This window comes from Podarcis liolepis (genome assembly GCF_965112155.1).
Source record: "Podarcis liolepis genome assembly, chromosome: 2".
In the NCBI taxonomy this organism is placed as follows: Eukaryota; Metazoa; Chordata; class Lepidosauria; order Squamata; family Lacertidae; genus Podarcis; species Podarcis liolepis.
The window spans coordinates 79,089,909-79,101,976 of NC_139555.1; the positions used below are offsets into that span (position 1 = coordinate 79,089,909).

General features: G+C 39.7%; 1 protein-coding gene across 1 annotated transcript in view; it reads right to left on the reverse strand.

Annotated features, from left to right (window-relative positions):
• NUP210 (nucleoporin 210) overlaps positions 1 to 12,068 on the reverse strand; it is an 84,841-nt gene that overhangs the window by 27,618 nt on the left and 45,155 nt on the right. The window contains exons 19-26 of the mRNA XM_083489459.1: positions 11,006 to 11,110; positions 10,818 to 10,919; positions 9,092 to 9,220; positions 7,638 to 7,765; positions 6,445 to 6,580; positions 5,363 to 5,425; positions 4,661 to 4,840; positions 192 to 272 (exon numbers count right to left, since the gene is read on the reverse strand). Of these exons, the coding sequence (XP_083345585.1) occupies positions 192 to 272; positions 4,661 to 4,840; positions 5,363 to 5,425; positions 6,445 to 6,580; positions 7,638 to 7,765; positions 9,092 to 9,220; positions 10,818 to 10,919; positions 11,006 to 11,110 (924 nt within the window). The remainder of the gene's footprint in view (positions 1 to 191; positions 273 to 4,660; positions 4,841 to 5,362; positions 5,426 to 6,444; positions 6,581 to 7,637; positions 7,766 to 9,091; positions 9,221 to 10,817; positions 10,920 to 11,005; positions 11,111 to 12,068) is intronic.

A 12,068-nucleotide genomic window follows, 5' to 3' on the forward strand; every position in this document is an offset into this window, starting at 1 on the left:
ACATTTTAACAAAGAAATCACCCAGTGCATTTTTCCAAAGCTGTGGTCACAAACACAGAATAAGTTGATATATGTAGCAATAATCAATTGCATCAAGTCACCAATTATATTATGTCAAAACAGGCCCTATTTTATTTGACCATAACTGAACGAAAGAAAATGAAATCGAGAACTGTCTACATTCAACTCACCTGAGTGCCAGTTTTCATTCGTGTAATGGGTGCATGAATTCTAACAGCTTCAAGCTGAATTACCTCAACTTCCACTTTATCCTAAAAGGAAAGACACAAAGTCCAATATTAATTTAATTAATTGTGCTTCCAAGTTGGATTTTCATTTCACTTCCGTATCTTTTGAATAAATTGCTCCACTTGGAAGAGATAAATGCAGAAACCACTAGGATACCTGGCTGTCTTCATTTATTCACATTCTAGGCTGCTTTATCCCTAGATCTCAAGACCAAGAACAATAAACCATCCAGAATAATAAAAAGAATAAAATGTTTATTATTATTTTTTATGCTCATTAACAGTTTAACCCTGACTAACATGGGCTAGCCAAGAATGGAAAAGTATTTCAGTGGTTCTGAGAAGATTTTAAATTCAGGCTTTGGTGAGTCTTAAGGTGAAAGGAGTTGCCTAAAGGATGGGGTGGAGAGTCATTAAGAGGGCACACCAACAGAATATTCAGTGAGGGTAAAGCTAGCTGACTGGGTGGCTTTTAGGGAAAAGGCAGTTCTCCTAAACCTGCAACATTGACTTGTTCTGAGCAAATAACACTAAACTCAAATGCTAAAAATTGCAGAGGTTATTAGATGACTTAGCTACATATTTTTTTATGCTGGCACATAATATTGGTGAGTAAGCTATGCAGGTTGCAAGACTTTGCTCAGAAAACATGTGGTTTTAGAATCAGAATTTTGTTACAAGGGGTGCAATTTACCTGAAACATAAACATGGTAAGACATGTCACTTTTTGGATAGAAGAGATTCAAAATAAGAAAATGGTTTCTCTTTAATATATTGTTACAAGTGGGACACACACACACACACACACACACACACACACACATATATAATCTTTTGCCATGTGTCTTTATCTACCCTAGGGGATTTCTGCCCATGGCTCTAGCCAGGAAACCAACCAAACAAACGAACAACATACCAGGAAGAAATATACCAGGAAGGACTAGTAAATTTGGTCAGAGTACAACAGTCTGAGAAAAAACAGGACAAAAAGAGACCAGAGAACTTCAACCAGAAACAACACACAAAGAAAACACACACAAAAGTGCAAGCCTGAACCAGATGATTCACAACAAGCACAGGAGAGCTGGAAGAGAGATCTGCAATGGTGAAAGCAAATTGAAATCAAATCTGATGTAGTGAGCAGCAGCAAAAAGAAGTGAAAGTAGCAGTTGGCCTTCATCCACACTGGGGAGCTCACATTCCCATCCTGCGGTCACTGATATGTACAGAGAAAGGGCTAACACTCCCCTTTTTTGCTTCCCTTCCCCCCAATTAATAGTCAACATTCTATGGTCTGTGAGTATGCTCATTCCTCATTGCGAAGTTTCTTAGAAGTTTCTGCGTCCTCCTCCCCTTCCCCACCCTCTGGTGCAGCTGTGAGGGGGCTACTTTTGCATGGGATATGGCCTGTTCATTGGCTCCACCCCAGATGTGGAATGCTCTTCATCCTGAGGAATGGCTGGCACCAACATTGCTCATTTTCTGGCACCAGTTGAAAACCCATCTCTTCTGCTAGGCCTTTGATGAGGATTCATATACTGAGCTTATTAAAGAGAGTAGGTTAACTCAAGTGGAAGTTTATGTGCTTTTAATGTTTTATTGAAGGATTTCATTGAGTGCATTCGTTTATTGACTGTGACTCACACCCGGACATCATTTGTGATGAAGGAGGGGATATTCCCCCCCAATAAATAAATAAAATATTGGAAGCATTCAATTAAACATAGTATAGTGTTCTGCCCAAAGCCTAAATTGTCTTATCTATGGTTTGTTGAAATTAGCTACTTTCACAACCCCATGGTTGAAGCTGGTTTGTTGCAAACAAAGCATATTTTATGTTAACTACAGTTTGTCATGTTCAGATGACAAAAAGCGGCAGTTAATAAAAAATAGAAGGGGAATCTTCCAAACCCCTCCTTGCAGTTGTGCCAGGCGAAGAGAGAGGAGGGGTATGTGAACCCAAAGCTTCCACAGACTCATTGCCATGAAGATAAATCATGGTTTATTGTGATGTAGGAATGCAACAAATAAGGCACTCAAGGCAACCCACAGCATGATCAATAAAACAAAAAGTGAATACAAAAATACATAGAATTAGTATGTGTGGGAAACAGTAGATAATAACATCAAATAAAAGCAAGGAATCCGGAAAACATCAACAGACAAAACATTCAACTGACCAAAAGCCTGACAAAATCCCTATATCCACTAACAGGTTTAGGCAGGCAGAGGCTTGAAGTATATAATCCACACTTCTATTTTGTTTGGAAATGTGATGTCTCAATTTAAAAATAAAACCTGCCAGATCCTGAACTGGCCACTGGAAGAAAGGAAGGAGGTATAAGTTTTTAATAAACATGTACTTTCATATAATTATGATTAAATAGAATATCAGATAATCTTGCTGTGAATTGTATCATTATTTTTAAAAGCTTTTCTTCCCCACCGAGTTAAAAAAAACAGTAAACAAAGTCTTGGAAAAACTTAAGTTTAACTGAGGTATGCCTGTGCTGACAGAAGAGATGAAACTACAGATGTGATATATAAATCAGGACACTATAAAAACTCAATGACAGATCAAAGTCAGCTTATTATGAAGTGCTTGTCCATAAATGACACATCAGAATCCAGGAAAGGAAAGTAATATATCAACAGAACAGGATTCAGGTTCTTTGTTATAAAAGGACTTTTTAAGGCTGGATATCAGGTTCAGGTCCACAGGCTTATACAATAATTTAATTATTGCTCACCATAAAGTAAAATCAAGCAGCATTTATGAGACAAAAAGATGGGCAGGCAAAGAGATTGAAGAGGGATTCGTAATTGGAAGTAACATAACATTTATGTCAAGTTTTGGACTTGGATAAAATCCTAGAACAGCCACGGATTCACTGGATGACCTTGTTAAAATTCCCCTCATTCAATCTCTTTCCTTCATCTAGCTGATGGGAATATATATCTTACATATCAGAATACGTATCAGAATACAGGGTTATTCTTGAGATGAATGAAATAAGGACTGTAAAACCATATGCATATCATTTACAGTCCTTACTCAGACTTTAAAAATCTCCATAATGTATCTAGGCTAAGAAGTAGTGAATGGTACAGATGAAAACGGACATGAACAAAAGTACACCCCTTCAGAAAAGAAAGGAGTAAATGAGTTAAAACTGATGTTTTAAATTTTTGAGGATTAATTTGTCTTTTAAATTTTGTATATTGTATATTTTATCACTGCAAGCAGCTTCTAGACCTAGATGGCAGAAAGCAGTAAATAATTTACAAAACATAAATACAAGACAAAAATTAGCACTTTATGTAAGTGATATTTAATTACAAGAACTCTCATTGAGGTATGCCTTATTATATTTCTTTTGCTGCCCCCCCTTCTTTATGCTCTGTGTGATATATTACTTCAATATGTCTCAGTCATCAGTTCCATTTGCTCTAGGCTACTGGTCTTCAGCTGGTGAGTTGGGACCTGCTAGTCCCATCATACAAATATGTAGTTAAAGATTAAGAAATGGGTCCCTAAATGCCTGTTTGGGTTAAAAATGGGTTCTGGATTTGAAAAGGTTGAAGATACCTGCCCCAAGGAATGCGGTGTGGGTATAGAGGTCTGGACTTTCCCCTGCTTGTTTTTGAGCTATCTTCCCTGAAGAGGGTGCTTTTTGATTTTGATGCTGCCACTGAGCTGGCCAGGATCTCATCTTCATTTGCCAGCTGGCTGCTGCTGCATATACTTGGAACAAGCTTTAGGCCTGAAGCCTACATTGTTGGAAGTGCTCCTCCACTGTTGCCTGTCATGTAATAACTTTTGAGGGAAAGATTAACTTTGCCAGCATCTGCACTTAGGGAACTTTCCTTCAAAATGGGGGTTATGTTCTAAGGTTTTTGAACTGGAAAGCTAGTAGTGAAGAACGACGACCATATTGAATTGGACTTGCTTCAGCAAATTTGAACTGCAGCTGTCTTGATTCAAAGTTCAGTAACCACCACTACGTACAAGTCAAGACAGTCTGCTTCCTGACAGGAAGTCTCCTCTGCTTTGCCAAGAACAACATGTTTCTTATTTGCATCTTGGGGACTTTTCCTTCACTGGTTTCATTTGAGAATCCATTTATAGCTCTTAATGGAACTGTTTATCAGCCTCTGCCTTTGTATAAAAGAAAAGGAACAGATAATTGTTCCAAACAGCTATGTCAAGTAGGACCTTTTGGTGAACTACAATGATTCTGAGCTCACTTGACATATTCACAATGTAAAAAGTATGTCTAGACCACAGTCTATTATATGTGTAAATGTACTCAACGTGGAAGTATAAGCCTGGGCTATAGAATAAAATGCAGAATAAATAAGATAAAAAATCTAGCTCAAGGTTACAATATATGCATATCTCTAAACGTTACCTGGGATACAACCACAACTTTACCAGTGTCTGCATTAACAGCTTGAACCATCCCTGTTATAGTACTGTTGCCCAATGACACTCCTGTTACAAGGCCACTGCTGTTGACGGAGGCAATATTGGTATTGCTGGTGGATAATATTATGTTGGACTGTGGCTGTGGTCCTCCCTCAGAGGTAATCTGTGTTTGTTGAAAAAACAAAATTAATTACTAACAGTAATTACATACAACAGGGCTTAGATCCTTGAAGATTCAAGGAACCTTGCAAAAGTGAAACAAAAACTTAAGTCATAAGCAAAACATGGTTTTTTTGTTTTGTTTTTTTAAAATCCCTGACAAGGATGATTCGAAAGTCACTAAATGCTTGTCAGGTGAAAGGGGAAAAAAGTATTGGATTGTATCTTAAGATCAGAATTTGTTTCATCTGAAAATAATGCAGCTTGCGACTTGTGAAGAGATTATTAGGAGGACCTCATTTTAGTTCTAATTTACTGCAGAGGTCTTTTCAAGAGGTTGATCTCCATTGACCGTACAGTTCATGGCAGGATAGAGCAGTCTTGCCCAATCTGGTGACCTCCAGATTCTTTCTATGATCACTCTCAGCAGCCCCACCAGTATGGCCAATGGTCTGGGATGATGAGACCTATAGATGGTTTACTAAGAAACAATTAATTCAGTGCAATAATCTTAAAAATAACTCACTTGAATCATTGCACCTATGAGCAATGTGACTTTTCTTGGCATCAGCCTAAAAGGAGGAAAGACCTAGAAGTGAAAGGGCAAGCATTAATAAAGGCCCACTTTTCAAGGGTTACATATCCATTTAAATTTCAGTGTTTGCAGTTCTTCTGCCTATCCAAATCCTCCTCTTGTCCTCCTTTTCTTTCATGTGTTCTCTCCTCCTTCTATATCAATAACAGCTACTATGTCTGAAAAAAAGTAATGACTATACAAGCAACACCTCCCACTATGCCTTACCATCCATGTGGACATTTGGTTTATGCTCCTAATTATGCCTCTTTTACTCTTCCCTGTGGTGAGGAATGAGATGGTGCTGAGGGCCTCCTCTATCTCCAATACAGGTCATTTTCAAATCTCCTTCCTTCACCCTTACCTTACATTTTCCATCTCTGAAATGCCATTTAGTAGTTTTTAGTCACTTATTGTGGCTCTTCTTCTTCTTTTTAATTGTTTGGCTGACCTTACCTTCAAATTCCATTTTGTTATAATTTTCATGAGTCAGTATTTTCATTGAAGGTTCCATAAAATTCTGTGCTTGTTTCATGAGCTTTTACCTTCATCACATATTCCTGTGATTTATGCTATCCTTCCCTATTATTACTATTCCTCCCCCCCCCCCAATCAAGTCCCATCTAGCCTTCATTTTTGGGCCTTTCTGTATCTACACACACATACACACACAACTATATAGCAGAGATGGCTAACCAGTAGCCCTTCAGATGTTCCTGAACCACAATTCCAATTGTCCCTTGTTATCAGCCATGCTGGTTGGCGCTAATGGGAGTTCAGAAACATCTGGAGCACCACTGGTTAGCTACTACCATTGCCCAGGGAACTATAATGCATTTATTGGCTTTGGAAAGCTAAATACATGGAAGGAATTACCATGCTTATATTCTTGCTTAATGATACCAATACTTATTTACTTACTTACTTATTTCAGACATCTTATTCATATCAAAGGAGTAGTTTTTTTGAGAAACCAAGCAGCCTCATATTAAGGAAACCAGAAAGCATTATCTGTTAAGAGTTAAAAGGTTTACTTCAATCTGCTGTGGAGCTGAATTGATCCTTTCTCCATATCTGTCAGTGGCAAACGCTGTAAGACTGGTTTGACCTATGGCCAGTCCATGAACTAGAAAAGCAGCAGTGTATTCATCAGAAGCTTCACCGAGAGGCCTGAAATGTAAGAAAATACATTAATTGGACAAACCACGTACAAAGCAATGAAGACAATATTCAGCACCGGGGTCTAGAATTGCATCTCTCTATGTTGCTAATGATGAAGTCCTAAGTAGAACAATATACAACAGCGGCAAGTTAAAAACAAAATGGCACAGATGCTGACTGAATCTTAAGTAGGTTTTGTCAAGGATGAGGCACTGACATCCTAGCAAGTAGCACTGCCAATACCAATGTGCTCAACAGGCATGGGAAATATCTATTTGGAACAGCATTAATAAAGCCCCTTGAGTGGAAGGGAATGAGAAACTGAAGGCCTCCGGGTTGGTCCCAGTCCTTACAGTCTTTCAATCTGGCTTGTGGCCTCTACTCCATCTGCTCTGTCCCTCTGCTCAGCTCTGCCACCTTCTTTGGCAGCTGTGCAATCCTTCCATCTGCCACAACCTCCTTCACCTCACCACAGCAATACAGCTGCTGCCACGAGGAGACAACAGTCAGAGAGACACATGTGTGAGCTTGGCAGCTCAGCTATGGAACACTAGGGCTAGAAGAGAATACACTGTGTTCTCCTTGCCATTTCCCCAACTGCCAAAATGAGACTTTTCAGAAGAACCAAGTCCGGTCTGTGGAAGTGCACTTCCTCAGCAGTGGCACTTCAGTTTTGGAGCTCCCTTCCAAACATGGCCCATCTTACTCCCACTCTGAATAGTTTCTGCTGGTAAATAAAGATGCTGATACTTTTTATAGTACTCCTTAACATGGGCACAGATAGGCTTTCTCCACAGAGTGTTCTTCCATTTTGTGAGTTGCTCATTTTAGCAGTTTGCAAGTCATCTTGAACATTTTGTAACAGAAAAGCAAGATTATAAACATATAAATAATAACTTTAAACCATGCAGTGATGTTTAACATAATCTTTAACATCCACCACAATATATTTCTATTTGTCCCTTCTGTGAATGCATACTATCAGTACAGCCTCCCTGCAAATACCTTGCAGTATTACTTTTGTTCCTTTTGCCTATAAGTGAACACAAATTAAAATAGCACTTACTTTAATGAGATAATTGGAGATGCTGCCTTTAGATTTAAGTCCATGAAGGCGAAGTATTTAGCTGGAAAGTATTTCTTGGAAGCATCCAGCACTCTGACGTAAGCGGTAACTTTTTTGCCAATCTCTACCTGCAATGCATTTGTTTACAGATGTTCACATTTTCTCTGAAGCAATTCTCCCAGATTGTCAACACCTTTATGATTAATACTGATAAGTTGCTAAGCTACCAGTACTGGATCAGGCTACTGCAAGGTAGCAAAAGAAGGGAAGTCATTCTCTTTACTCTTCAGAAGTGATAGTCTGTTCAGACGTGGAATAGCCACCCTTGCCTACTATTATTATTGTGACATTTGTATGGGGCTAGAGATGACTTTTTGGGTGGTGGCTGGGGGCAGGGAACACAGTACATTAGAAAGTTAAAACCCTTGGCATACATTGGTCTCGTTCAGAGGTAATGCTATGTTATTGCATCACATTTAAATGAGACCTTTATCTCAATAACTTTAGGTAGGTCAGTATTATTATTCTCATACTGCAGGGCAGGCTGAGAAATAGTGACTTGTCGAAGGCCACCTAGTGAGTTCTCACTTCAGTATCTCTGGCAGTATGTTTTACTAGCTCTCTATTACTCTGTTTCAGGACTCCTTAGGGTCTGTGGACAGCTTAGATTCAATGTCCTAATTAAGCCCACAAGTCACCACTTGTAATGAATAAATGAGCCCCCCAAAGCCCACTTGAGTAGAATGTCTTATAGCCAACAGTATAAGTTTTGTTAACATGTTAGATACATGTAAAGGAAAATACCATGTTGACTTCTGAGTAGTAGAGCTGGCCCAGTCATTAGCCAGGGTGAGGCTGCTGCCTCAGTTGGCAATACCTCCCGGACAACACACCTGCCGATGTTTTGCCGCCTTTGTTCAGTGGTGAAGCACCACTGCCACTGGTGCCAATTTTGGACACGATTGCATCCATTTGGGGCAATATCTTGCCCAAAATCACACCCCAAATTGGCATGATTTTGCCTGAAATCAGCGCTGATGGCACTGCCGCTTTGCCACCAGCAGATGTGGCAGCATGCATGGTGGCGGCAGAGCAGGCAGAGGTGGCAAGAGCAGGTTGTTGGTGGTGGCAATGGCAGTCAGGCAAGGTAAGACAGCACTTCCCATTTTGTCTCATGCTGCTCCTGCTGAGTGGGCTGGCAGATTTGGTTCCCATACTGAGTTGTGGTTGTCTGTAAGGAAACCTTGATGCACAAGCTTCTGCTTGCAGGTAAGGGTGCTGTGGGATCAAGACACCTAGGTGTGCAGGTGTACGATCACCCAGAGCACCTACATTTTTTACCACTGCAAGTGGTTCTTCAAAGGAAGCCAACACAAAGTTGGGGGCAGGGCTAAAAGTGGAGCCAACATGCTATTCCCCTGTATGTGAGTAATCACATAGAAATGAATACTAACCTTGTCAACAACTCCAACAGATACTACTTGTATATCAGACACATGCACTTCCACTTTGGCAAGAGTAGTAGAAGCAAGGCACAAATCATGAATCATTATAGACAGTGACCCTGGATGTAAAGGATACACCTAAAATACCAGAAAGGGTGGGAGGTGAGAACATACAAAATGCAATTCTTAATGGTTCTGAATTTTCTTACAGCAATCAACAAATGGAACACTGCTATCCTGGATAAAAGAGAAATGCACTAATACTTTAAAAGGCATTTTTCCTCTAAAGGAGAATCTACCCCTTTCAAGTAAAGCTGTAAAATATATTTAAGCTTTCTCCTGTCACTGAGTTAGTGCAAAGGGCCTGTAGGTAGCAATTGCATTAACAGACCCTAATGCAGAGGGTAACCTCTAGACCTGTATTCTCCCCACCGGCATCAGTAACACAAAAACAAAACACAAATCATGAAGAGAAAGGAAGAGGTCTTTTTTAAAAGACCTTAAAAAAGAAAATACAGACAAAATTTGAGAAAAGCAAGATATATCATGCTAAAGTGCGACACTTTCTGGAATGGCTGAGCCTAATTTCACTATTACAAAAGGCATCAGATGCAATATGCATAAATCTGATTTGCTGATGCATTTATTTATGTAACTGACAGGTTGTAGCCAAGCAAGTCCTACTCAAGAGTAGACCCACTGAAATCAACGAGCCTGAGATAGCACTAATTACAACCAATGTTTTTTTATTGCCTCCCCAAGTGGCTCACATCGACACAGATATGAGAGGAAGGTCCCGCCCTCAACTTGGTAAGTAAAAGGACAAGACATACAAGGAAAGGGGCGTGGAGGGAAATGGCAGAGGAAGGAAATCAGTTTGAAAAGGACAACATGAAGTGGCGACTTGTAGACAGGCATTTACAGTTAGTTCAGGCTAGGCTAATCTTGCTGGTACAGTAACTGATTCAACTAATCTCTGAATTAGAAATTATTGTATTAATCCAAGTTTTAAGATGTTTTGTTAAAGTAATTCTTTATACTATTATGGCTACAGAATGCTTTTTAATGCTGGTATTTCTACATTGTTTTATCTACACATCTGCCCAGAAAATGACAAAATAAGTCATACACAGAAGGGTTTTTTCTTTTGCTGAATTTAATGACACAGTCTAAATTAGCCAGGGAATAATTTATCCAGGACTCAGAGGAGAGTCAGTCAAGGGTCTTGGTGGCCCTAGTCACTACAGGGTAAAATGGAAAAGTTCTCTGATTTCCCAGAACTTCACAGTGGTCAGCCAGCTTTATTATTTATTGAAGTATTTACAACCTGCGCTTTCATAAAAGTATATATCAAGGCAGTATGAAGCATACAATATATGAAGATCCAAGGTTTTGATTTACCATGTTTCTGGGCTCTAGTCCACTTGATTGTAAGAAAAAACCTCAAAATGGTTTACAGTATGCAGCCCTGGACACCAGGAATATATCTTGCAGAAGTCCACTAAGATTAAATACTGGGCCTTGTTTAACTCCTGTTCATTCCAAATAGATTTGTTTGGGATATGTTCCTGGGAGGCTGTTCCCTAGCATAGAGGAGTTCTCATTGGAAATTCTAAGGCTGCTTTATTGAAACAAATGAGCATGACGTCAGGCTCCCGCCACTCTACTTTAGAAAAATCATTGTGTACTAAAGAGTTTTCCCTCTAAAGTAAAAACAGTGCATTATGCTACTTACCACTGCAACACCTTGAGCTTCTTCATAAGTCACTTTTGCAATATTGAGAGCGCTGGTATTAACAAGAAAATATCCAGAGCCCTCCTTTATGAGCAGTTCAGTCTGCCAAGAAAAGTACATATTATATAATTTACATAGTTTATATCTTTGCACAGTTCACTTAATAATGTGTAAAGGGAATGCCTTACCTTGACAGCCTGGTGATTATAGATAGTCACTTCTTTAGGACTCACTTTTACATTGTCCACGAGTATTAACTCAACGCTGGAGGACACAGGTGTAAGAGGTTCATACTGTAAGGGATAAGGAAGGTAACCCAAAAGTGCCACATGAAACTTCTGATCTGATGTCATTTCGAAAAACACTTTATTTGTACAGTTTGTAATTATGCTTTATCACTGCACACCATATACAGTGGTACCTCTGGATGCAAAATGGATCCGTTCCGGAGCCCCGTTCACATCCAGAAGCGTATGCAACCTGCGTTGGCGCTTCTGCGCATGCACAGGTCACAATTTGCCGCTTCTGTGCATGATGTCATTTTGTCCGTCTGCACATGCGCAAGCGGTGAAACCCGGAAGTAACGCGCTCCATTACTTCTGGGTCACTGCAGCACGCAACCCGAAAATACTTATCCCAAAGCTACTTCAACCCGAGGTATGACTGTACTGATATCGCAGTATAGAAATGGTGGCATATACAATATTTAATTAATAAATGAATATGCACAGTTTTATTATAGTTAAATAGATTGTGGAAGACTGCTTCCCAGAAGCAGGTAGTGTCTGGACATGACAGCATTGCTTACTTGGCTTTAGGTCAGCACAGTACAGGTACAGCTGCAGGGGCATCTCATTGGCTCTGCTGCTGCACCTGCCCAGTGCCAAACTCCCATCACCTCACCCTCTTGGTTACTGGCATTCACCTCCAAGATGGGATGCCCCGTAAGAAATGCCACCCTGTCGGTCACTACTGCCTAGTAACCAGTTCATCGTCCCTGTATTTCTCTATCTTGGCATAACATGCCAATGTATTTTGGTGAGCCTCAGCAAAATAAGCCTATTCTTCAGCTCATGGTTCAGTGGTGTACCTTGAAATGACATCTAATTGTGTTTTCTACTTGAGATCTGAAGTAAAATTAGACTTCATTAATTCCTCACATTAGCTCTACATTCTCAATCAAATCTCCTAACTCCTACTCCTTCTCTTTGTGAGATGGAACTTAATACCGTATGATCTTAGAGATTACTT